The 26,270-nt window shown below is 58.5% G+C and overlaps 1 protein-coding gene and 1 long non-coding RNA gene across 2 annotated transcripts; one reads left to right on the top strand and one right to left on the bottom strand.

Annotated features, from left to right (window-relative positions):
• Positions 1–2,351: 2,351 nt before the first annotated feature.
• Positions 2,352–10,533, bottom strand: LOC140643643 (uncharacterized). Its single transcript, XR_012039616.1, has 2 exons — positions 10,309–10,533; positions 2,352–6,604 (listed from the first exon to the last, which is right to left on the bottom strand). It is a non-coding gene; the product is annotated as an uncharacterized lncRNA (long non-coding RNA).
• A 5,951-nt stretch (positions 10,534–16,484) lies between these two features.
• ANGPTL4 (angiopoietin like 4) lies at positions 16,485–25,884 on the top strand. Its single transcript, XM_072845503.1, has 7 exons — positions 16,485–17,034; positions 17,507–17,617; positions 18,130–18,262; positions 22,805–22,918; positions 23,003–23,098; positions 23,402–23,677; positions 24,251–25,884. The coding sequence occupies exons 1-7, from the start codon at positions 16,492–16,494 to the stop codon at positions 24,430–24,432; spliced, it is 1,455 nt and encodes a 484-aa protein (XP_072701604.1). The 5' UTR covers positions 16,485–16,491; the 3' UTR covers positions 24,433–25,884.
• The last annotated feature ends 386 nt before the right edge of the window (positions 25,885–26,270 follow it).

The following is a 26,270-nucleotide window of genomic DNA, read 5'->3' as shown; positions in this document are numbered from 1 at the left end:
CTTCGCCGTTATCCTGGCCCCGTCCCAGGGCCACGGGTCCTGCTGGCAGAGCACTCCCCGACTTTGGCCGCGCAGGAGTTTTGCTGTAATTTCCTTGCACAGGCGGTAATCGTAACGAACATCCTTGCCATGAGGGAGCCTGGAGGGAGCCAGGCACTGTCAGTTTGAATGACGTTTTAATTCAGATTAATTAAAGGGTTCAGGCAAGAACAAACAAGCAGACAGTCTCCTCGAAGCAGGCAACAGGAGATCTGAACCCAAGCTGACAACCGCCTGCAGGAGGCGGCCGATCCCTGGGTGCTGAAGGGGGGAACGCTCTGCTTGCAGCTGCATGGGGCACAAACCCAACTTGTCCTATGTGGGTACCCAGAGCATCACCCTGAGACCCCAAACCACCTCACAGTGGGGAGGGAAAGGTCCCAGGTCAGCCCAGGACCTGGTGGATGCCCAAACCACTGAACCAGGGAGGTGTCTCTTCAGGACAGGTCTTTGCAGGGTGTCCCCTGACCACTGGGTACTGTGTGGGTGCTCCCCACTGCATCATGTGTGGGGTGGGTGCCTGGGCTGAGCCCCAGATTTTTAATGAGGCATGATGTGGATTTGCTCTGACGGGCCAGCAGCTGGAGCTCAGGACCAGACAAGCTTTCCAGGCTGAGACAACCTCCACAGAGGTCGGCTTTCCACATGCCGGGCTCCCAGCATCCACCTCAACAGACCTGGCTTGTGCCAACCCGCCTGTTGGCACACCTGCCTCCAAAGTTTAGGACAAGCCCTAAATTTTAGGAGAAGGCAGGATCCAGCACCTGGGCAGGGTTTTCTTGTGCAGCAGCACAGGGGCTGGGATGGAGAAGGATGCTTGGAGCCACGCGCTGCCCGCGTGGGCTCTGTGCTCGGAGCGTGAATTATTTCTTCTTTTCACTGTAAAACCGTGCTTCTGAGGGATGTGTTCATGAAATATAAATGCAAGACCTGCTTTAAGCGGGCAGAGCCTGGAGATGAACGGCGGGTCTGCGCAGGCAGCAGCACGCAGCATTTCATTTCCCAGCTGCAATTAATAATTTATGATTTTTACAACACGAGCTGTGATCTGGGAGCCCAAAATGCCCTGGGAGCTGGCAGGGCTCCCCCACAGCACACTGCCACCAGCACTTCACCCTCACCAACAGGCACTGTCCCCATAGCCACCTGCACAGCACTGCGCAGGATCCGGCCACAGCTTGCCATCACTGCTGGGAGCGGGGTCTAGTCCCCAGTGAGGATGGGTGGCATTGGTTGGCCATGGGTGGTCATGGGTTAGTGATGGCTTGGTGGGTGGTGATGGTTGGTGTTGGTTGTTGGTGGGTGGCGACGGGTTAGTGATGGGTAGTGATGCGTTGGTGGCAATGGGTTAGTGATGGGTTGGGGGTGGGTGGCGATGGATGGTGATGGGCTGGTGATGGTGGCAATGGGTGGTGATGTGTTGGCAGATGGGTTGGGGATGGGTAGCAATTGGTGGTGAGGGGTTAGTGTTGGGTGGCAATAGGTTGGTGGTGGTACCATAAAACTTCCCAGATCTGGGACAGAAGGGGCGAGAAGAGGGTTGATAGCCTGCTGGGGCGTTGGGTAAATCTGGATGAAAACCTCTTTTCATAATCATCCCTGGGTGAGAACCTCAGTTTCTGCAACACCAGCGTCTTCTGCGAGGAAAATGACCCAGAATAGTTCATTTTGAGTGAGCTGATGCTGAGTCCATGCCCAGGAGATGCCAGGTGCTGGGCTGAGGTCCAGAGGGATGGGGACCTGCTTGTGCCCATGCAAGGGACAGCAGTAAGCCAAGTTAGGGCCAGATCAGTGACTTACAGCTGGGATTGTAATATAAGTGCCACTCCTGAAGCGATGGCACGTAGGCCCTTGCTGGAGGACTGGGATGGCAAGGGACTGCGAGAGGCCCAGGAGACAAGGCACAGCCCCAGGCAGGTTGCCCAAGAAGGCAGGGCAGGGGCACAGGCAGGGTGTTGGCATACAGGCAACCCCATCGTTTCCATGCCAGAGCCCTCCAGCCCGGTTAAGGATCCTTTGCCACCCTTGGGAGGAGGGTGATGCCAGAGCTGCCATCACCCGCTGTGGCCGCGGACGCTGCCCTGGGCGCACATTCCCGGGCAGAGGCTGGCTCCAGGGCAGGGAGAGGGTCCCCAGGGGGTGGGGGGTGGCACCGGGGCCAGGCGAGGTGTCCCGGCTCCCACCTGCCCCTGTCTGGGCTGAACTTCTCCCTCCCGGCTTCTGCTCTGTTTTCAGCTCAGCTAGAAAACAAACCCTTTGGGGTTGTTGTTTTTTTCTTCCTTTCCTAATTTAGATGGTCCCAAGGCCCCACAGGCAGATAAAGGCGAGTTTATTCCTTCCCTGTGTTTATGGCACTGCTGGAACATGCTGCTCCCACAAATATTACATCAAGAGAGCGTGGGGAAGGCTCAGCTTCCCCAGCACAGCTTAACTCTCACCTACATCTGCCCATTGCCGCCCACAGTTTCCTCCTGCGCCCTGGCATCGCACCCCAGCCATGCTGCTGCTGCCTCTGGCTTGGCTTGGCGGTGGTGACTCTGGCTGTGCCAGTCCCTGTGTCCCTGTGTCACCTCTCCCAGGGCAGCCGGTGCCCTCGGCTCCTGCTCCAAATCGTGTTGGTGCGTCGGCTCATCCTGCGCTGGGAGAGTCCCGGTGCCCGGTGCCACATGGACCCCACAGCTTCAATTTGGCCTCAGCCCCTTCTCACATGCCTGCCACGTCCCCACGGAGTGCAGGGACAGCACCAAAATGCCTCCAGGGGATCAGCTAATGCCCCCCCCGTGTCCCCAACAGCCCTGCTCTGCCATGGGGGGCAGAGGAGGGGACAGGGCAGAGTGGGCGCAGAGCCAGGCAAGGATGCAGAGACACCGTGGGACCCTGGCTGGGTTTGGCACGGGGCCTCTGCCACGCTGGTGGGGACGGGGACAGTTTGGGATGCAGGTCCCTTGCACCCCAGGCTGTGGTGGGAGGAAGGGGAGAGCTCAGCCCTCCCTCGCCCGTCTTTGGCCCCAGCCTTGCCAGAAAGCAGCCCTGGGGGGATGCCGGGACGGCTCTTGCACCAGGAGCACCCTGGCTCCTGCCGGATGTGGGCATGGGCTGTCCTTGGCTGTGAGTGCCGGGGCCATGCAGGCTGTCGCAATGCAACATGAGGCTCTGAGCTGTGTTTGCTTGGCTGGGACAGCGTGTCACTGCCGACGGAGTCTGGGTTGCGTCATGCCGGTGGAGAGGGGAGAGAGGTGCCCAGCCTCCGTCCGCTCCCCTGGCCAGAGGGAGCCGCCGGCTTGGTGGGACACAAGGCCAGGGGACAGGCAAGGAAGGGAAGAGGACAGCTGTGGGAGGGCTGGGGAGAGACAGCAGTGAAGATGGAGGGTTAATTGCCTGCGGGAAAGAAGCTGGGGGTGAGGAGCACCCCGAGACACTAGAGGGAAGGGCTCAGGGCTGGGGGCTGGAGGTTTTAGTGGCTGTTCATTAATACAGCCCGACTTACCCACACGGCGCTGGTGGGAGAGGGATGACGGTGAGACCCTTCCCAGCCACAAAAGCCTGGAGGAAATGGCATCGGGGGTGTCAGTGTCTTCCAGGGCAGAGGTGCAATGAGCCGCATCCCTCCTGGGCTGGCCCAGGATGCAACCAGTGCCCTGCCTCTTCCCAGGGTCCAGCAGAAAAATGAACTCAAAAATCCCCTTTGTGGGATGGCCAGACAGCTGGAGGTCTCCAGCAGGATGCAGTTGACGGGACCATTCCCTCTCTCCTGGATCCCGAGAGGTGGAGGCTGCAGCAGAAGCCAGTGGGGCTGGTTCCCCCATGGTGGCCAGCACCCAGCACACACCCTGCTGCTTGCCACCAAGATTTCACTAAAATACAAACACTGGCTTGCCTGGCCCAGCTTTTCAAAGAGGTCTGGAACCCCAGGCCAGTCTCGCCACCTCTTCCCAGGCAAGGGTGAGTCACCGGCCCGGCACTGCCTTCCCCAAGCCAGCAGAGATGCTGGGCACAGCACCGACCCCGGCCCCACGCATGGCCATGGCGGTGTCCGCGGGCAGGGTGCCAGGCAGCACCTGGGGTGAATTTGGGGTTGTCCATCACCACTGGCAGGGAGAGGGAGCTCTGTCCCCCGCAGTGCTCTGGCTCCATGGGAAGGGACATCACCATCCTCCGAAATCATCCCGGAGGCTGGGGAACAAGCTGGTCTCCAGGCAGCAGTGGGGTCAGGGATACCTGGAGAGGAGCTGGACCTTGGGGAGGAGTAGTGTGAGGACAGCAAAGGGAATAAGAGATAGGGGCAGGAAATAACAAATGTGAGTCAGCTGAGAAGCACGCAGGCAAGGACAGCTTCGGAGAGCTAATCTGCAGGAGATAATGCTGCCGGGATGGAGGAGCCTCGGACATGAGCTCATGGAAAGGGAGAATCAAGGCACAGAGGTGTCTGAAACTCCAGCGGCCACCATGGTCCCTTGCATCACGCTCAGCTATGTCACCCCTGGGTGCTGGGGGGACCGTGGGGCTCAGCACCCAGCCATGGGTGCTCCAGACAGCAAGTACACTTTGGGATGCATTTTGTAGCCTCCAAAGGTTTCCCTGAAATCCTGCACTGGGTGTTTATCCCCTGGCAGACAGGACTAGCTGCGGTGCAGCCTGTCTGCTTTTAGTCTGGTGGAGATTAAGCTCTCCAGGGCCTAATGGCAATTCTTTTGGCAAGCATTCAGCAGGCCTTAATCCATCTTATCTCTGCTCTGAAAGGATGAATTAGGCGCCTCTCCAAGCGCTCAATGGGGACCAGAAGCGGCAGGAGCTCTGGCGACGCACAAGCTGCTGCGGGCGCCCCGGGGATGCCCTAAATACGGCAAAGAGGCTGCGGAGCTGCTGGCTCGCAGGCGGGAGCCGGAGCGATCTGGGGGCTGGGGAAGGGGCAGCGTTGCAGGACGGATGGCACGCTTTCCGCAGCACTGCAGGACCCTCTCGCCTTTCTCCCCCTGAACATCCAGATGTTGGAATCACCAGGAGTCTTGGCCTGAATAACGAAGGTCCCAATTCCCTTGGGATTTGCCTGGGTATGAGCCAAGGGCGGCTTCTTGTCTCATGGGGGAAGACTGGGGAAAACGTAGCGCAGCTCATCCCCGTGCAAAGGCTCCCATGCCAGCACTGGCGCCTGTCCAGCCTGTCCAACCCATCTGGTACCCAGGACTGTCCCTGCTCCCATGCTCCAGAAGCAGTCAGGACTCCTCTGAGTGACACAGAGGACATCCCGGTTGTGTGGGATGGTCCCACCGTCCCACTTGCCACCCTGCCATCAGCCACAGGGACTCTGAACTTGGCTTTTGCAAATCTGTCCTGACATCGTTAATAACTGTGTTAATTAGGGAGCATGATTCATTTGGTCAGTTATGGGGGCTATTGTCAGGGTAATGTAAATGAGGGGTGGCATTCGCCTCCCCAGCAGCCGTCTGGAGTGCTGGAGCCGTGTCTGAGACCCAAGGCACTTGCTACACGTCAGGGCGACCTGGTCGGTGCAGGCACTGCGGGCAAGGACACGGCTCGGCTCAACCTCACATAGACTTTTGGCCCGAGGAATCGCGGCTCAGACACCCTCCGAGCATGATGGCTGCTTGCACCCATCTCCACCAGAGACACCCAAAGGCGAAGGGCTGTGTCCCAGCCAGGCTGTCTGCTCCAAGCTTGCCAGCTGTCGCTGGCTTTTAGATGACTGCCCATCACCATGGAATCTTGCCTTCTCCAACCCCCTTCCACGTGAAATCAGAGAGGCCAGTGAATCCTTCATGGGCTTTGCAAAGCCTGAAATTTCCCACTTTTCTGCATCAGAGCCCTGCTGGCATGGGCAGCTGGGGGCTTAATTTCTTTTCAGCTGTAGTATCCCTTGGGTGACAGATGGCCCGGTGGCTCACCGGCTTGCACACCCGCACAGCCAGGGTCAGGGCCATGGCGTGGCACTGGGACAGGATCTCTCTGTGTCGGCCAGAGGGGACCGGATTGCCCTGAGATCAGTCAGGGCCAGTTTACAGGATGGTGGCAGAGCCCCTGCCACATCGCCTGGTCCTGTCCCGGGGTGCAAACACCCCTCAGCTGGGAAATGCCTTTAGGGGGGAGGTTTCCTTTTTTGCTGTGGTGTGGCAAAGGCGGTGAGAGGCTCACTGCGGGGCTGCTGCCAGCCGGCACCCGTGGGTGCTGCCGAGGGGCCCGTTGCCACTGGATTGCCCTCCCGGGGGAGGCAAGGGGCGGGTGGTGCTGTGGCTCAGCATCACTGCCCGCTGCCGTCCTTGCTCCTGACCTCAGGCCTGTTTGCTCTGCGTCGAGCTGTGCCGCCCGTGAGTCAGCGTCTGAGATGGGCCAAAAAGGCCGTGGAAGCTCTCTGGGTGCTGCCAGGGTGACACCCTGGCCAGCGAACCCGTCCCGCAGCACCGGTCCCCAGCCCGCCCCTGTGTTGCATCACGGCGGCTCTGCGGGGACTCCAGACGTCCCTCCTTAGCTGGTGGGTCTTGGGGGTCTTTGCTGGAGGATTTAAGCTGTGTCTTGTTTCTCTCCTTGGCCCCCAAAGTTCCTTTTTTCTCTGGAAGAGGAAAAGAATTAATTGAGCAAGAATTAATCGAGAAGCAGGAAACAAAGCTGCCAATTTTCAAGTGAGATATTAACTACTTCAGGACCTGCCCATTGCTTCCTGCTCTAAGTGTGTACTTTGGTTCCAACTTGGGCTCATCCCACTCCAGCCACCAGCCACCCTCGTGTCTATTCTTGGTCCAAAGAGCTCCGCGCCAGCAGAAACCCCCTCTCCGTGTTGCATCACCGATTGAACTCCTGTGCATGCCGTCTCCAAAGCAACAAGCAGCTAAAATTGGTAGAAAGTTTGATCTGAGCCTGAGCCAAGCTTAATTTTTAATTGCTTCTAATTTCATTCTCTGGGCTGGGTTTGCCAAGCCGGGCAGAAAGGTCGCGGCGGCAGGTGCAGGCTCGGTTACCCGCGGGCAGTGCTGCAGCCCTTCCCGGGTTTGAACCTGTTGGGGTCTGGCAGCACCCAGCCGCGGGCAGCAGCGCTCTGCAGTGGCTCAGGGTCCCTGCCACGGCCGGGGGGGTCCTGGCTCAGCCGGTCGCCTCGTTCCCCGCTCTCCAGGCCCCTGGCTGGGGTCTCAGCTCCCCTGGGAGCCCCGTTTGTCCCTCCTGTGGCAGAAGAGATTGAGCACCTTGCTCGAGCCCCTGAAGGCAGGGGGCCAATTTTTCAGCTTTTGCTTTTGTGCATTCAAAAGACCAGCATGATGTGAGGATTTGCTGTTAAATCCCAAACAGCTTGTGACATTCCTGAGTCCATTCCGACCCCTGCAGCCTCCTCTTTCCCATCCCATGCCTGCAGCCTCCCTCCTCCCATTCCATCCCTCCCTGCAGCCTCCCCCATCTCATCCCATCCCATCCCATCCCATCCCATCCCATCCTATCCCATCCAATCCCATCCCTGCAGCCTCCCCCTTCCCATTTGTCCCCTTGTCTGGTCCTGGCTCAGAGCCCCTGGAACCTTCCACAAAATCCCCAAACACACTGTGCTTGCGCTGACAAAGCAAACAGTTATTCAAATGACAAAGGTCACCTCTCCCCTTTTTGACAGCTATTTTTGCACCACGTACTGAAGTCCAAGGGTAAAGGAGCTGCAGAGCCAGGCATGGCTCCATCCCTTGCACCAGCTCAGGGGATCAGAGGGATTTGGGAGAGAGGAAGAAACCATCCCAGGGCAGAAGCTGGGAGGACAGGGTCCCTCCCACCTGGTTTTCCCATTGATGTCCCCCATATTCATCCCAACAAGCTCCAAGCAGGGGGTTGCAAACATTTACAGGATGTGGTCGCTTAGGGGTTGTGTGTATGAGCAGCACCCGGGCTCCCTGCAAGGCAGCAGCACAGCCCTGCTGGCTGCATGGCCAGGTTTCACCAAAGCCCTGAGGCTGCGGTGATGGTCTCCCCCATAAAGTGCGGGGAGCAGCCATGAGCATCTCAGTGAGTCTCAGCATTGTCTGGAAAGCAGCAAGTTGGTGCCAGAGGCTCCCAGCCCTGCAAGGCTGCCCGTGTGTCACCAGTGGCTGCCAACATCTACCTGCTGCACCCAGGTATGGCTGGGGACTTCCCGGGACACTAACAGAGGTGGAGGAAACCGCCGGGAGGGCTGAGCCTGGTGTCGACGGTGCCGCAGTTGCCTGGCACAACCCATAAGCTGCCCCGACAAAAGGGCAAACCCCCTCCCTTAGCACAACGGTGCTTGAGGCATCCCTCAGTTCCCGGAAGGCATCTGGCCCTGCTGCAAGACCATGTTCCTGATGGTACTCAGATTTTCTGCCGAGTCCTGGGTGAGGCTGGTGATGGGGCGTGACCTGGGAGCCACGCACCGGGAGGAGGAATGTGCACCAGAAACTGCTGGTGGGCTTTCTCTTGTTGGTCCAGAGAATCCCGATGAGAGCAGAGCTCCACAGCGAGGTACACTGATGAGGTTTCTTTCCCCGCCCAGCCCATCTGTGCTGCCTGAATGCAAGAATGAATGCATTCTTGCAGCATTAAACAGAAATCCTCCCAAATATGTAACACATGGAAAGTCACCTGGAGGCTGGCAACTCGCCTGGGGCTGTCCCCAGCTCTGTCCTTGCCCAGGGGTGTGGGTGCTGTGCAAGGCTGGGACCCCCCCACCGCTCCCCTCTGCACCCTGACCTTGTCCTCCCTGGAGAGTTTCTCCCAAAGGACGATCCCCTGGCCAAGGGTATCGATTTGGGTGATTTTGGAAATGGCCAGGTAGCAGAAGGGAACCCCAAAGCCACCATTTTAAAGTGACACTTGCCAACACAAACCCTGGTTTTTGGCTGAAATGGAGGAGTTGTGGTGCTCCATGGTCTCGGGGGTCACTGCCAGCCACGAAGATCGTGGCACCCTCAGCCACTTTGTTTGACAGGAAATGTCCCATTTTGGATTCCTTTTTTTGGGGTGGGGGGATTTTCTTGGGCCATGCTCAGGTTTTACCTTTTCTCTGCACTTTACAATGGGGAAGCAATTTCCGGGCACCCCTGAGCCATGTAGGCGGGTTCTTGGCATTGGGATTTTTTTCTCTAGGTATCTGGTTATCCTTGCAGCGGGAGGATCACCAGGTGCCAAACCCAAGCCGCTCCAAGGGCACACGCTCAGCGCCGGGTGGGTGAGGTGGTCTGAGCTCGAAGCATCTGAGCTCGCGAGCATCTGAGCTCGAAGCTCAGAAGAAGACTTGGACCCGCTTCAGCTTTGTTACCATCTGCCAAGCAAAGTTCTGTAGATTGAAACATCCATGTACACTGGGTAAAAACCGCACAACATCTGTTTTTCTAAGAAATTCAAACTGAACAGAGGTTGCTCTGTCCCAGCCCTGCCCGAGCAGAACCACTTCATGCCCACCCGCTCCTTCTCCAGGCTGTGCAAGAGGACATAAGGCAAAGCTGGGTGCAGGATGTCCCAGGCATGGGACCTGTGGGTGCTGGGTGGTGGGTCCCGGATGCAGGATGCCTCAGGCGTGGTACCTGTGGGTGCCGTGTGCTGGGTGGTGGGTGCTGGGTGCGGGATGCCTCAGGCGTGGTACCTGTGGGTGCCGTGTGCTGGGTGGTGGGTGCTGGGTGCGGGATGCCTCAGGCATGGTGCCTGCGGGTGCTGTGCACTGGGTCCCAGGTGCGGGATGCTCCAGGCATGAGACCTGTGGGTGCTGTGTGCCGGGCAGCCCCCACTTGGGAAACCAAGCCCTGGGGAGAGCTCAGGTCTGCCCCGCAGGCAGCGAAATGCTCGTTGTACAGCTAAGGAAACCGAGAGGCAGCTGAGGTCACTGTCACAGCAGGGGAAAGTGCCAGGGCTAGAAATGGGGCCAGCTCCGACCTCCCAGCCCCCTGGCTCCCCGGGGGATCTGGAGCCCCCCCACAGCCTGCCGGCCTCCCAGCCACCGCTGCCAGTGAAGCAGCTGGGAAAGGGGCTGCTGGAGCTTTTGGTCCTTTGGGGCGTTTTCACCCATTTCTTTTCAGGTTTTCACTGCAGTAAACAGAAAGCAGTGGGTTTTTTCATCACCTAGTGCCTGCATGTCCTGTGGGGTGGAGTGTGAAATTCTGGAAAAATTAAGAATCTGAGTGTGAAAATCCAGAAAAATCTTAGCTAAAGATTAAGACATATTTACATACCCTATTGGAAAATGTTCATGACAGAGAAAGCCTTGTTTTCATCACTTCTTTTCGGCCCCCACTCCAGCAGAGCCTGTGCCATCCCTTCCCTTCCCCTTACCTTCTCGACGTAACTTTCTGCAGCAGTGGGAAATATCGCAACTTCCCAGACGCATCCCGAGGCCGGTATTCCCAGACACGCTGTCATGGAGCTGAGTACACAGTTTGGATGTAGCTGGCCAGGCGGGCTGAGAAACGTCACCGCTACCTTGCCTGGTCCCTTGCGGCATGGCCATGCCTCTGCCTGTGCTTCAGCCATCAGAGACGGACGAGGAGCCCGAGCGTCACGTCGCCTTAGTCATGAACTGAGCAGGAAGGCCTGCGTGCTTTCCCCCTGCGCTGGCTGGAGGAGGAGTGTCTCCCCCGGCATTCCCCCGTCTAAAGCTCCAGCCCTCTCCTACGGGTGTTGGGAGCCAGCAGGTCCCTTCTGAGGGGGAAAAGCAACCGTGGCCCCATGGGGATGCAGGGACAGGGAGTGAGCGACGGGGTGGGATGGGGACCTGCCCAGCACCAGGGGAGATGGGGATGGTGGGAAACAACCTCCTGAGCAAAGTGAGAGATGAATGCAGCGTGCAGGAGAGCTCAGGAGGCCAAGCAGCACTTACCCAGGACTCACCCAGCAAGCTGTCAGACAGGAGTGCAAGTCTCCGAGGGCCAGTGTGGCCACCCATCCTGCACATCCTGGGGTGGCTGAAAACCTTCCTGGGCAGCAGAAGTGACCCTGAGGTTTATCACATGGCGCAGCCAAAAAAGCCATTTGTGCTGCATCAGGAGATCCAGCCGAGCCAGGAGTGACGAGGGGACTGCGGATGCACGCACTGCGGGCTCCGCTCATGCTTGCCACAGCTGCTCTCTCCTTCCAGATGCTCTGGGCATCTCCTTCCAGAAACAGTGAAGGAAATGAAAGGCTCTTCCAAAGCCACTGTCGCTGTCACTAGCCAAAGGCTGCACAGGCTCGGAAGCAAACTGAGCCATGCCAAGAGGCAGCCTCATCCCCTGGGGGCCTGGAGCTCCCTGCACCGATGAGCTGCAAGCCCAGGCAGCAAGAGCCCCTAATTCAAAACGCATGTTGTTCAAATCGAGAGATGACTGTAAAAATAAGGGTCAGATTTCTCCGGCTGCCAAGCCTCCCACGTTAACCCAAGCCCTCCGGTTTCCTGCCTTCTGGCATGTGTGACCTTCCGCACAGTAACCCCGGTGCTCCCCGAGGAGCCCCAGGATGCCAGGAAGAATAAAGGGTAGCAAAGACTTGCACAACCTTCATCCAGCCCTGCCAGGAAAATAAGGAGGCTGCTTGGACCAAGAGTGTTGTGGGCCTCTTATGTTGGCTTTCAAGTGTGAAAATGGGCTTCCCTGCTCCGGGCTAATGGTGCCTGCGATCCTCCCCGGGTCAGAGGAACCCCAGGGTGGCTGTGACCCTCACCCCGTCCTCCGGAGCCCATAGGGGACATTGCAGCCCAGGTACCCATGTCTTCTCCCCTTGCTTGGGCTGCCAGCAGTTTACACAGGGCTGCCCTGTGCTGGCAGGGAAAGCTGGAGGAGAGATGACGGGAATGGGGCCCAGGTGACATGGCTGAGCTCCCGATGCAGCTGGTCCTCGCTGGGGGTGGATGGCTGCAACCAATTTTCCATGTTTCTGACTCATTCTGCTTTGAAATTCGTCTCTGCTCAAGAAGCAGCACTATCAAGAGCAGAAGCTTTTGCAAACTCGCTAACGGGAATGAACGGATGTCCCCAGCCCTGGGGAAGGACGAGGCTGGTGCTCAGGCAGCCTGTGCCACCCCACTGTCACCAGTCCTCTCGGGGTGGTGAGGGTCGGGGTACAACCAACCTGGCCGCTGAGCAGTTCCGGGCAGGCTGCAGGAGCTGGGCTGGTCCGTCGCTGCCGTGCACCGAGGCCAGGAGCCACCCAGCCCCTCTCTGGAACAGGGAGTGACTGGGTTTCTTGCCTAGCAAAGCTCGTGCTTGGGAAAAGCGGGAATAAGTGACCCCAGCGTGTGGGGTTTTTAGCAGGCAGAACTGTTTTGCCAGCAGGGCTGGGCCCCACGGGTGTGCAATAGATAAATCACTAGGTTTGAGCTGAGACCAAGGCGGGTGGGGTGCCCGCTCCGGCTGGGAATGCTGCCAGTGCCTGTCTGGGTGAGACGTGCTGCTGCGCTCAGCCAGGGGCTGGTAGGAAATCCCTGTTGGATGTCTCCCGACCTCTGCTGAATCAGAATAACCGTTCCTCTGGAAAACCTAAATTTATCCCTGAAGCGGTGACGGTGTAATTCACATATGCCCTATTCCCCTCTCATTGGAGTCTCCCTTACGTTTGCCATTTCCAACAATAAAGCAAAGCTGTGAGCAACCTTCCTGTAAATCAGCATCTCTCCCATCCCTCCCGGTGACGTGAGCCTGGGGCTGAGCAGCTGCAGGAATTCATGCGAGTTCAGACCAGGCTGAACTTTCACACAGTGACCCACCGGGTCAGCGTGGGAAGGAGTGGGATGGAGAAAGGCAGAGAACAAAGACACCCATCACAGCCCACCCACTGGCAGCCTGCTGTGCACGGGTCAGCGGGACGGGGACAGGGATGGGGATGGGGATGGGATGTGCCGCTAGGCGTGCGGGGGCTGTTTGGATGAGCTACTTGCAGTGCATGCTGGGGATACTGCCTTTCCCGGCCGGCTGGGCCGGGGGGATTGCATGGAAGAGGGGATGGGGATGGGGATGGCGACAGTGGTGGGAATGAGTGTGGTGATTGGGATAAGGATAGGGATGGGGATGGGAGCCACCCTTGTTCCCACAGAGAGACGTCTACAAAAAATAACTTCCTCTGGAGACCGCTGTTCCCTCACCGGGGGATGACCTCAGCCGGGGGCCCCCGATGAAGCATGCAGAGACCCAGGGGGCAGCCCCGAGGGCCACCATGCCCTGCTGCTCCCTGGGCTGCTCTGGTGTCCCAAAGGCCGCAGGGTCTGCTGGGCTGGGGCAGGGTCCTTGTGGGGTCTGTCCTGGGGGTGCCTCTGCTGTGCAGGGTAAAAGGTCCTTCATTCCCCCAGGAGCAAATCTCAGCCCTTCCCCAGCCCCAAACCGAGCCGGGCAGTTGGGACCCCATGGGGATTTCGGCCACAGCCCTTTTCCACGCAGGGCAGGCCAGGGCTCCCTCTTGGCACAGAGAAATGCCCTGAAAGATCAATCCCTGCTGGCCAGACCATTTTAAGCTCTATTTAAACTCGAGTGCATCAGGCTCTGCAGAGAGCACCTTCCCATTGACCCGTGGTCATTCACAGCCCGGGGTAGCTCAGGGCCTCAGGGGACTTTTCATTTGTGTACGTTAAAAATTCATATTTCTCAGGGCAAATTGGAGACGTCCCAATAGGAAAACACAGCCAAAAGAAAATGCATAAATCATGTGGCTTCTCAACAGGCCTCAGCTTCTTACATTACCTCTCTCCTGCCTCAGCACAAACACTACAAATGCAGAAAATAACCAGTGGGAACACGTCTGCTTCGGCACCCGGCATAACCCCGTTGTTTCCCAGGACAAGCGCCAGTGTTGGGTAACGGCAGGGCAGGGAGTGGAGCTGCACACAGGATTCATTTTGCCTGATGTCGTTAACCCGGAGCAATAGTCAACATGTGAAATTGTGCTTCCCTGTTTGTCCCAGTGACTCAGGGGTTTGGTGTTTCCCAGTTTGGAGGGCTCTTAGGATGCTGGGTGCTCCAACCTCAGGCTCTGTGGGCACAGTTTCTCCTAGCTCGCTCTCTCCTGGGATGCCAAAAACCAGCAGGACCAAGACGAAAAGAAGAATTTTCATGCTTTTTGGGGGGACAATGCAATCTGGGAATTTTTGGCAGATCTGTGGCTGCCCCTCCAGCACTCGGGGGTGGTGGTAGGTACGGCAGGAGATCTGTCCCTTGGGGACATCTAGCATGACCTGGGGGTGCAGGGGGCACAGGCCAGTCAGGTGCACCCCAAGGTGCACAGGGACCCCAGGCCCTGCAGAGAAGCCTGATGCTCTCGCCCTGCCGGGGGGTGGCCCCTCCCCATCACCCCCCCCAACATGTCCCCAGCTCCCATCCAGCAACCGCAGCAGGGTGAGCACAGAGGGGCCCCCCAAACCTCAAAGGTTTGGAAAAAGCAATGACCAAAATTTGCATTTTTTGTTGTTTCTTTTTCCCCTGCAGTGTTTCTTATCTGGTTTTTTTTTGTCTTTTCCTTTTTCCTCATTTGAAAAATTCCTTGAGACCATGAAATAAATGAGAGAGTGCCCGCTGGGGGAGGGGGGGGGGGGCCTGGGGGTTCTCTGGACTCTGTGCCTGCTGAAATTTCCCAAATTCCTCCTTCCCCAGCTCCTACCTCTGTGACTCCTCCCTGTGCTGTCGCTGCTGGGTGCTTGCCCTGAGGCCTCTCACTCACCCTTTCCATGAGCAGCAACCTGGGAAATGCTTGGAGATGGCTCAGGGCCAGAAGACCAAGAAACCAGCAGCTGGTATTTATTCCTGCAGGAGCCTCCTGTACCTTTGTACATAAACACACCTACACCAAAGAGATGCTTCGCTCCCAACAACAGGGAGTTTATCCCCGCAAAGGAAAAAGATGGGAAACCCTGAATATTAGCTGCCTACTTGGGCATGGGAAAATAAGTTTGGCTGATGGAAGTATTGGGTGCACACATCATCACTTCAGCAAGGCTGAGTGCCATGGGAGAGGCTGGGCTTAAAAATCAGCTCTGCAAAACCGCAGTTAAATGGAGTGGCAGATCTCAAATGCAGATGCTTGGCAAAAAATCCTCAGGGGAGAGCTGTGCAGGGCAGGAAAGCTGCTCCCGATGGCCACTGCCCTTGGGAAGCTCCCATGCCACCACCCTGCCTCCACCCCCAGGTGACACAGGGACTCCTGGAAGGGCAAATCCTGCTGCCAGGCGTTTTCAGACAAGATGAAAAGGCTTTGCCGCCGGGACGGGTGGGCCATGCCTGAGCCGCAGGGCCGGGAGTGGCAGCGGTGGGATGGAGGTAGAACTGCTGTGGGCTTCTGTGGGGCTGAGCAGAGGCGAGCTCGGCACAAGCCCCTGCTGCAGCCCTCGTCCCACGGGGGCTCGCCATCAGCCAAGACGTGCAGGCAGGGCCCAGCAAGTGGTGGGAAGCGGGGACTGAGCCCCTAAAGATGGTGCGGATGGAAACGCAGCTCCCTGCTCTAGGATGCACTTTGTAGAGGAGCGACTGAGCGCTGGGGCGGCAGGAGGAAACACCCAGCAGGGAGGGAGCAGAAGGGCTCCATCTGCTCTTATCTGAAAAGAGCCGAGAGTGGCTCCATCACAGTGTGTGAATTCCTTCATGGGGAGAAAAAACAGAGACTGAAAATCCCTTTAAGCCAGCACAAAAAGGCAGGACAAGAGGGAAGAGCTGGTAATCCGAGTCCAAGACAGTTGCAAATGAAGTAAAATGCACATTTTTCACAGGGGGATGACTGAAGCCTTAGAGGGGGGAGGAATTCATCCTTGGCACTCTCAGAGACCGGGAGCGTTTAGAGGAGTGAATGTCCTGCTCCCCGCAGGTGTGCAGAGGAGCTGACCCCAAGCGCACACCCTCCCCAGGGCTGGCAGCACCCTGTGGGGCATCACCTGGGAGCCCTGCGCCTGCAGCATGCACCCGTGCCGGGGCCGGGGCCACCCAGCAGAGCCCTGCACCCACAGCGGGCACCCACTCCGGGGCCCCCAGCACCCACGAGGGCACGGCCTGGGAGCCCTGCACCTGCGGCATACACCCACCCCAAGGCCAGCAGCTCCCAGCGGGGCACGGCCTGGGGAGAGGACCCGGGTGCAGGCACATGGTGGGGCAGCGCCCATGGCTGGGGGCTCCACGGGGGGGGGAAACCAAGCGCCAGGGCTTGGTGGGGATGAGGCTGCCCAGGGCAGGGTGAGGGCCAAGGTGGTCAGCAGGGATGGGAAGGGATGGGATGGGGTGGGATGGAGGGGGATGGAGGGGACAGGCTGCGAGGACGGGCGCGGGCAGGGCTCAGCGGCGAGGGACCGAGGCTGCCCCGGGCGGGGGGCGGCCAGAGCTCGGGGCCGGGGCTGCGGCGGGCGGCGGGTGCGGGGCGGCCCGAGCCCGGGGCCGGCGGGGGAGGGCGAACAAAGCGGCGGGGCCGGGCGGGCGGGGAGGGGCCGGTCCCGGGGCCCTCCCGCCGCGGTGCGCGGGCGGCGATAAAAGCGGGGGCGCGGCGGCGGGGCGCGCACTGGGAGGCGGCCGGGCAGCCATGCAGCTCGCCGGGGCAGCGCTGCTGCTGTGCGCCGCGGCGGCGGCGGGGGTGGCCGTGGGACCGGCGGCGGGGCCGGGGCCGGGGCCGGCGGCGGGGCGGCCCGGGGCCGAGCGGCGGGCGGCGGCGGGCAGCAAGGAGCGGCGGGCGCAGTTCGCCTCCTGGGACGAGGTGAACGTGATCGCCCACGGGCTGCTGCAGCTCGGCCACGGCCTGAAGGAGCACGTGGACCGCACCAAGGGGCAGATGCGGGAGCTCGGCAGCCGCCTGAGCGCCCACAACAGCTCCATGGGGCGGCTGCTGCGCCAGGCGCGGGAGGCGCAGGAGCGGGGCGAGCGGCTGCGGGCCAGCGTGCGGGAGCTGGAGGGCCGCGGCCGGCAGCTCCTCAACCTCTCCGAGGCTCTGCGGCAGCGCCTGGAGGAGGTGGCGGCCGACAAAGCCGCGATCCAGGGGCGGCTGGAGCAGCTGGAGGGCCGCGTCCGGCAGGCGCTGCAGGCGCGGCCGGCCGGTAACCAGAGCGCCAAGGACCTGGGAGCGCTGCAGGTGAGCAGCGCCGGGGGAGCCGCCCCGGCCCCGGCAGCGCCGGCGGGAGCCGCCCCGGGGGAGCGCGGGGACCCGACCCGCCCGGGGGCACCGGGAGCGACCTGGGGGGGAAGCGGGGAGGGGTCCCTGCCTTCCCGGGAGCGGCCGCGGGAGGAGCGATGGGGGGACCCGACCCGCCCGGGGCAACGGGAGCGGCTGGAAGGGGGCAGCTGTGGGGAGCAGCCCTCCCGGGACACGGGGGACATCCCGGAGGGGTCGGGGGGGACCCGATCCTCCCGGGGCACTGGGAGCAGCGGGTGGGGATCGGCCTCAGGAGAGCGGTGGGCGGGACCTAAGGGTCCTGGGGGCACCGGGAGCACCCGTGGGGACCTGCTGAAGGGCACCGGGAGCACCCGTGGGGACTCGTGCGGTACGTGCAGCGCAGCCAGGTCTCCCCAGAGCTGCAGGGTTCACCTGGCTCTTCCCCCCGCAGTCCCTGATGGATGCGCAGAACTTGCGAATCGAGGAGCTCTTGCAGAAGATCAAGCAGCAGCAGTACAAGCTGGACAAGCAGAATCTGCAGATTAAGAGCCTGCAGAGCAAGGTGAGCTCTCATCCCACTCTGTGGCTGGGGGACCGCAGCCTGGTCCTGCACACTGCGGGGACCCTGGCATGAACCACCCTGGCAGCCCAGCTGGCACAGCGCTCTGGTGACAGGAGAACTGGCTGTGCAACTGCTCCCTGGCTTTGGGGACCCTACCAAGGCCATGGCCCTGGTCCTTGTGCCACAGCGTTGGTGCAAGGGTAGCAAACAGCAAGCTTCCCAAGTATTTGCACAGTGCAATAGGAGGAATTGGTGTGTGGGAACAGAACCTCTCTGGGCTCTTCCTTTGAGTTTATCTGCAGAATAAACTCGTTAGCATGGGTGTGAAAAACCATAATAATTTCTGGCTTTGCCAGCCTCGAGTGTCTCCTGTTCCTCGAGGTTTCTGGGCAAGTTCAGCCCCAGCTCTGGTCACGGGGGAGCGGCTGGCGCCTTGGCCGATCAGCTCCCATGAGTACCAGCCTTGAAAATGAGCTGAGATAAAATCGTTCTGACTTGTGCCTTGTTTTTAGGTCAATCTGCTGATCCCCTTACACCTGAAGGACAACAAAACGCAGTCTCCGAAGTGGAAGATAAACCTGAAGAAGAGCCTCAGCCTCACCAACCAGAGCCAGAACACCAGCGGGGAGCCCGTGCTGGCGCAGAGTGAGTATCTGCCTGTGCCGCCCCACTCCCCTGCACCAGAGCAAACCTGCAGCAGTTGCAACTGTTTCAAAACAAAAGGTTCTGTTGTCCTCAGTCGGGATATGAGATTTGCTTGCAAAACCAAGGAATTTGGCCAGACTGGGGGGATCTGGAGCACAAGGCAGGATCGTAGCCTTCTGGATCAGTATTAGTCCAGCAGGAATTTAAGGATTTAAGAGGAATTTTTCTGCCTGATATTAAGAACGCAGTGGGGAATGGAGAAATGCTGCTGGCAGGTATTTGTCAAAGAGGATTGTCAGGTGTTGGGGTGAATGCAGGCAGGAAAGGAGGGTCTCTGCTTCTTGGAGTTAACTCTTGTTCACCTGCTCTCGCTTTACCAGGCACGGTCTGCTTGTCAGTTTCTCTGCTGGCAGAGGGAGGTGTTAGGGAGCCCTGGACCATGAGGAGAGCTAGATCCTTGTGTGTCCGTCTCCCTTGGCTCATATTTAGGGCCCATACATGAAAGACAAGTGCCTCAGCTGACACTATCCTTAGCGGAAGGTGTGCTGAGCTGCAGCACATGCCCAGGCAGTGAAGGCACAGGGCACTCACAGCCCTGGGAAGCACGTACCAGAGCAGGTGAGTGGATGCTGGCTCTGCCTGGAGCATCTTCTCTGCCGGCAAGGGGGCTGGAGGAGCTCCCACAGAGCGAAGGGCAGCAGAGCGGGTGTCCCCAGCTGCGCTGCGTCCTGCAGGCTCCCTCCCGGGCAGGGGCGGGTGTCCCCGCAGGGTTTGCTGGCCAGGAACAGCTGCTCTCATGTTATGTCAGCTAAATCACGGTGCTGGCTCTGTCTGTGCAGCTGTCTGGGGATGTCCAGTATGAGCCAAACAGCAACCAGGCAGGGTGAGGATGCATGGGGAAATCCTGCCCAGGGCTTAACGCAGGGATAGCTATGGGAAAACACATCGTAATTTGTATGTGGAGCCTGGAGCTGTCACCAGTGTGCCTGAAAGCTGGGTGGGCAGAACAAAGAGCTGCAGAATTGATGTGGACAAGGAGAGAGATGGGGCGTGAGGCTCCAAACTCCTCCTGGTGCTCGGCTCGGTGGGGCTGGCCAGCCCACAGCAGGGCTATGTGAGGTCTCCCTCAGTCACAGCAGCACTAGCAAGCCAGAAAACTGTCTCAAAACCTCTTTCCCCTCTGTTTTTTCCCAGTTCTGCTTTGTGACTTGCCTTCAGTAGTGTGTCATAGAATCCTAGAATCATTTGGGTTGGAAGGAAACTTTAAAGGTCATCTAGTCCAACCAACTAGTTCAGCCACCTTGCTCTGCTCTCAGGTTATGTGGGGTACAGGGAGATGGGTTTGTGTCTTTGCTACTTACTGGTGGCAGATGTAGGCTGTGCTGTCAGCTCTGTGCTGGCTGATGGGTGCTGGGTGCAGTAACCCTTGTGAAGCACGGTGGGAGGCAGTGAGGGCCTGCAGCCCCTGGGGATGCTGTGAGGCAGGGGGGTGAGACCTCAGCACCTTCTTGTCCCTGATGGGGAGACCTTGAGCATCCCCAGTGCCCTGGGCAGCCCAACTCCCTCCACCCGGCCGAGCCGTGAGTTCCCCCTTCTCTTGCCTAATCCCTGATGTTGATATCACTGACAGCAAACAAATTGGCTTCCTCTCATTAGCAAGTCGAGTGAGTTTTCTGGCAAATCTTAAAGCATACAATATCTGGCGGGCCAGCCCCGTGCCCTCTGCCTGGGGGGGCTTGTGGCTGCTTTTAGAGCAGGCAAGCGTCAGGAAGGCTTGTGCTGGCGGCTCCCTGCCTATTGTCAGGCAGAGCCGCAGCGCTGGCACAGCCCCGGGGAACAGCTATGAGCTCCACCAGCAGCCCTTTCAGAAAGACCCTTTTATTTGCATCCAGTGAACACAAGTTTTTTCAGGCCAGCAATGGCACGGGGCCAAGCATGTGAAAGTTGAAGGCTTGAAGCAGCCTGGAGAGTGAAAGGTTTAATCGCTTGCAGAAAGAGGATCATGTCTTTAGGCAGAGCCTGTGCTCTCTGGCAGCTGGCCGAGTAGGGGAAAGGTAGAGCCCTGCTCGCTCTCTCCCCGTGGCGCTGGGACTCCACAATAATTGGGTTGGGCTGGGGAGGGTGAGGGGGAGGCGATGCAAACAGCTCCAGGCATGCCCTGCCATCTGCAAGAAAGGGTGTATATCCCAGGTTGGTGACCTCCTGTCATGCCTGGAGATCCTGTTGGGTAAATACGGTGCCGTGCCTGGGGCAGCTCTAGCCAGCCTTGTTGATTCTTCTGTCTTGTTTGGCTAAATAAAGTGGGAGGGAAAGAAAAACATCCAGAGCAGCCAGGAGGTCTTGTTGTTCTGCTGGTGCCATACGGATGTGCAACACGAACTGGAACTAACGAGCGTGTTCCTCAAACAAAAAGACTGAGCTGAGGCTGTTCAAGCAGCTGCATCTCATTCAGCTGCTTGAAAGTCCCCATTGCACCAGGAAAACAGAAGAGATCCGAGTGCAGTGAGTGTGGCCAGGGCCCAGGAAAAAACACCAGACAGGGATGGGATTGACTTCTGCATGCTGGGGCCACTGAGCATCTGCCCAGGCACCGTCCCGCTGATGCTGGGAGATATGATGGGAGAGGAGGTGAGGAGCTCTGTGAGGACGGGTGAGCCCAGCAACCTCCAGCACCTCCCTGCTGCTGCGCTTGTGAGCCAGGGTCGCTGCAGCTGTGAGTGTGAGGTCAGGTTGTGGGTTTTCCTTCCCCTGAGCCTCGTTTGGCTTCCCTGGCTGCATTCACCTAGAAGGTGGGGATATGGGGGATGCACTTGGCCTCCCCGCAGTGCTGGGTGGCTTTGTGTGTTTTTGATCCTTCGTACAAAATGCTGACCCCTGATCCACGTGTGCACGGGCTTGGGAGAGGGCTCGTGGCCACACGCTTGTCCCGTGGGTGCGCTGATGGGCTTGGTGGCACCAGACCTGTGCTGGCATTGGCCTGGGGGTGCGAGGGATGCTAACGGCAGTGCGAGTCCAGCCGTGCTGGCTGCGGGGCTGTCCCGCTGCGGGCAGTGGGAGAGGGGCTGCCTGTGCCAAGGAGGGGAAGGTTCGCTGGTGGGTGTCTGGTGTTGGGGGGCAAATGGGTGAAAGGTGGTGGCAGGTGTCACGTTGCCATCCCCTGGGTCCCCCCCACGCTGACCTTTCCTCCAGTCGTGGCTCCGCTCTTCGCCCCAGCACAGCATTGAGGCTCTCTGGGTGCCCAGCGAGGACAGGGGTGGGGGCAATGCCCCACGGGGGCTGCTCTTGCCCTCAGCAGCTCAAAGGCCCCATTTTTCCCCCCTTCTGCCCCACGTGAAGCCCTGTGGCTGTGGCCCCTCTCCCTGCCCCAGATCATGATGCCAGCCCTGGCCCTGGGGGCAACTACTGCAAGGGGGACCCCTGGCTGCGGGGGCGGCCAGCACCACAACACAGCCCAGGGCTTGTCTTTAGGTTTCTTCACCCGTCTGTCTTGGGGTCATGCTGGCAGCAGCTGTGAGCCACCAAAATCCATCCCGCCCTCGTGTGGGGAGAACAGACCCCCTTTGTCTGGGGGTGACGGGGGCACCTGTCCTGGCTGACAAAGAGCCCCTTGACTGTGCCGACAGCCCAGGGGCTGAAGTCCCTGCACATCCTCCTGTGGCCTTTTGACTTGGGTTTTGTAACAGGTTTCCCCCCGCCGTTTCTCCCCGAGTGCTGTGGGTGGTGGTTCCTGGATGGACTTTTATCAGCGCTGTTGAAACGGTGCTTTGCTGGCAGCTCTGGGCAAAGTCCCTGCAGGGGCAGAAGGAGAGGTGGGAGCCCAGCCGGCGTGGGGATGGAGGGGGGCAAGCTGGGGGGGTGGCCTCACCCTGGGCAATCCACTCATGCAGTGAGCTCCCTGCAGTCCATCCACCCCTTCCCTGCCCTGGTTGGTGTGTCTTGGGCAAAAGGGTCACCCCAGCCTGGCCCTGTGCCTGCTGGTGGCAGGTTGCCCAGCGGGACGTCTGGCTGGGGCTGCCACAGTTGCCAGGAGCAAGAGGTCATGTGCTGGATGCTCAGGTGCCTTCCTGACATCAGGACTTGGGGTTTCTTTCTGCCCCTGAGGCTCTCTAAGACTGCTTCAGCTTGGGGTGGGATGGGAATGCTTGGCCCTGGCTTGCCCCGATGTTACCCCACCCCAAATGGGCTGTTCCTGCCTGCCACGAGCACAGAGGGAGCTGGGAAGCTCCTTGGGTCTCTGCTTAATGGGGAGCCATGCTCTCCAGCCTAGGTCACCCCAGCCTGGCCCAATGCCTGGCTTCTGCCTTGGATGGAAGCCCAAGGAGCTGTGTTTGCATAAAAGGGGAGATATGGAGTCATAGCGTTTAAAGACGCTGAAGTCAGGGGCCATCGTCTCCAGCATGTGTCCAGAGCCGCAGCCACTGCTGTGCACAGCTGGCCGGGCCTGTGGCCAGGGCTGCAAGTGCCAGGGCTGTGGTAGGAGCAACCTGCTGAGGAACTGGGACTTGAGGCCATCTTCTCAATGGCTGTTTCCTTCCCCCACAGAGCTCCCGGAGGATTGCCACCAGCTCTTCCTGGCTGGGCAGCAAAGCAGCGGTGTTTTCCAGGTGCAGCCTGCAGGGTCTCAGCCCTTCAAAGTCTACTGCGACATGACTGCAGGTAAAGCAGTGGAGATGTCCCACAGTGCTTTGCACGGTGGTCTTGCAAACGGTAACCCCAAATGACTGTTTTCCCTGCCTGCAGAAGGTGGCTGGACAGTGATCCAGAGGCGCACAGATGGCTCTGTGGACTTTGACCAGCTTTGGGATGCCTACAAGAATGGCTTTGGAGACCTTCGTGGTAGGTGGATGATGGTGTCTATCTTATCATGGGATAAGTGATATCTTAGCACAAGTTATTCCCCCTTGCTGGCCCCTGGAGATGTCTATGTGCTGGAGCACAGCGTTGGGCTGAGGAGGGGGGGAAACACTGCTTGCAGAGCAAGAGTCCTAGGGCTTCCTGACTTGTCCTGCAGGTGCCAGACTGCGATTCAAATGCTGCAGTGTCCTGGGTTGTCCCTGTTTGTCTCTGGAGCCTGTTCACATGTCTGCTTTGCATGGCATGTTTGTGTCCCTGCGGCTAATGCGATGTGTCTTGTTTCAGGTGACTTCTGGCTGGGCCTGGAGAAGATACATCACCTTGTCCAAGAGGGAAGATACAATCTCCTGATTGAGCTAGAAGACTGGGAGGGAAATTCCCAAGTGGTTCAGTTTGTCTTCAGCCTTGGTGGTGAGAGCACAGCCTACACACTCAACCTGCTGGGACCTCTGTCTGGAGAGCTGGAGAATGCCATCGGGGACTTCAGGCAGCTGCCCTTCTCCACTCGGGATCGCGACCACGACCTCAAAGCTGACACAAACTGTGCCAAACACCTCTCAGGTCAGTACAAGCTCTTCCTTCCCAGTGGCGTGCGCTTTCCCTTCAGCCCTCCACTGTCTGGTGGTGGCTGTGAGTGGGACAGTGACCCTGCGGGACTAGACCCCTTTGGTGTTGAGCCCAGCTTGTCCCCTGCTTCCCCAGGAAAGCTACATCCTTGGGAGGAGCTGTGCGGGGAACTGGGAGGGAAGCTGAACCCAGGAGGGGTTCATGATTCAGGTATTGGCCCAAGCATCTGTCTTCGTAACAGCTTTGCTGGCTACCACCTTGCTTGGAAACCTTTCAAGCAAAGCAGAGGCCAGTCCCCAGGCCTGAGATGGGGGTGCTGAAGGGTTTGAGGGGGTTTTGCACACAAGAAAGAGCACCAGGGATTTGCAGACGCATCCTGAAGTCATATAAGATCTGTGCAAAGGTTTCCCAGTGCATGGGACTCCTCCAGTGTGTATGAGGTGGTCTTGTAAGGTCCCAAAGCCCTGGAAAAGTGGGGAAAGTGGGGGCAGCAGCTGCCTTGAGCCTGGGTTTGTTTTCTGCCTGGAAGTGCTGTGGGTTAAACCTGCCTCTGTGTTGCCTTGGTAGGTGGCTGGTGGTTCAGCACCTGTGGCCATGCCAACCTCAATGGGAAGTACTTCCGCTCCATCCCCCGCCAGAGGCATGAGCGCAAGCAGGGCATCTTCTGGAAGACATGGAAAGGCAGGTATTACCCGCTGAAGTCAACTACCATGAAAATCCAACCTGCAGTACTGGAAGCAGAGCCCTAAAGCTGCCACTTGAGACTTGACCTTCTCTGCGGAGCACAGACCTGAGCTCCATCACTTGGTGTTTACAGAAAACAAATCCACCCTCCCTGGGAAGTCCTGCAAGGAGCATTTCTCTTGGTTAGCAGCCCTTTAGTGGCATGACACATCTCCTCACTATAAGTAAAACAGCTCCATGTTGCTGAAACCCCTGGATGGGAGCTCCCAAACCAGAAGAGGAGCCACCAGCAAGGGAGATCCACCTCCAGAGCATGCACAAGGGTCTTCCAACCTGCCACGTGCTGTGTGGCAAGTTCAAGTTGTCTGGTGCTTTCTGTCCTGTCTGAACATTTCTGTGCTGGTTTTGATGAGCTGGGGCTGGGAGGGAGGGGAGAATGTGGAGTGTTTTGCTATCCTGGACCCAAGCATTGGGTACGGAGTCTCGCTGTGTCCTGTCTCTCACTGCTGTTACCAAATGGTGTCCTATGTATCCTCCTGTGAAAGCCTGCAGAGCCTCTTTTCCCCACTGGTGCCGTGGGGCAGTGAGCCTCGGGCAGCTCCATCTGCGCAGCCCCTGCTCTGGTGACTTCAACCTGCTGAGAATATGGGTTTTAGTGGGAAGGCTGAAGGACACCCTGTGCAGAAGGGGACCTCAGGCTCACTTGGCTTCCCTGGCTCCCTCAGCTTGGAAGCCCTGTATTTCTGGCTGTGCTGGAATTTGCTGGGAGCTGGGGAAATTGCTTCCAGCTCCAGGAGATGAGTGGTATCCTGCAACCGGTTGCATGAGGGCCAGATCCTGAGGGCTGTCTTAAGCTCTGCCTGGAGCCTGCCCGTGTTGCTGGAGGTGGTTAGGATGAGCACTAGGACAGCATGGGTACAGAGCAGTGACTGCCCCTGGGCAGGACCAGCCCTGCTGTCAGCTGTAAATCCCCCTGAAGCCTGGAGGGCTGCCTTCTCCCAACAGACTCCCCGTACTGTGCAGAGTGAATAGCACAGTCCCGCATGCATGCCCCAAAACTTGCTCTAAAGGGCCAGGGGACAACAGGGTTTCTCTGCAAGAGCTGCACCGCCTTGTTGGGTGCATGCCTTGATGTACAGCATCACCTCTGCCTCTGGGGTGGGTGTCTGGGGAGAGGTGGGCAAAACAGGTCCCCAAAAACTGTTACGGGCCAAGCTGCCGTCTTGGGGCTTCCCAAGCATCCTGCCCTATTGAAGTCATATTGACTACCATGCTAGAGCTCCTAGCTGCTAAATATTGTAAATAGTCATTTGTAGGATGTTGGATCTTGTTGACGAATTTCTTGTTTTAATTTGTTTCCATATTTAAATGCAGTGTTAATAACAATGTGGTGTAATTTATAAATGTTGATGCTGGAAAAAAAACCAACGGTAGTTTGTGTATTTTAAACTTTTTTTTTTGTACTAAAATATCTTTTTCTGAAGAAGTCTTTTAATAAAAACAAGCCTGTAACTGTCCTGCCTGGATTATTTGCCCGATGGTGTACCAGTAGATGTGTGGGAGCTATGTGAGGACTCTGGATTCAGAAACTTTACTTGTTGGGAGTTTGACCGGAGCACTACACTTCCTTCTGGCCTCAATTTTCAGCTGTAGCCTTATGGAGCTCTCTGAGAAGTCCCTGCTATACCCCCAGCAGTAGTTTTTAGTCTGTTTGAAGTTTATGGACTTTTACATTTCTTTTGCCTCTGGAAATCAGGCCCTGGGGCAGCAAGTTTAGAAGTGATGATGAGCTGGCTTTTCTTATTCCATGACAGCAGATGTTTGTGCCAGGGAAATACTCCTTGTAGCTGGCTGGAAAACCCTGTGCCAACTCCTTGGACAAGAGCAGAGGCTGAGGTCTGAA

This window comes from Ciconia boyciana, chromosome 24 (assembly GCF_034638445.1).
Source record: "Ciconia boyciana chromosome 24, ASM3463844v1, whole genome shotgun sequence".
Classification (NCBI taxonomy): Eukaryota; Metazoa; Chordata; class Aves; order Ciconiiformes; family Ciconiidae; genus Ciconia; species Ciconia boyciana.
The sequence above is the reverse complement of the archived record's forward strand: the minus strand, read 5'-3'. Positions and strand labels throughout refer to the sequence as shown.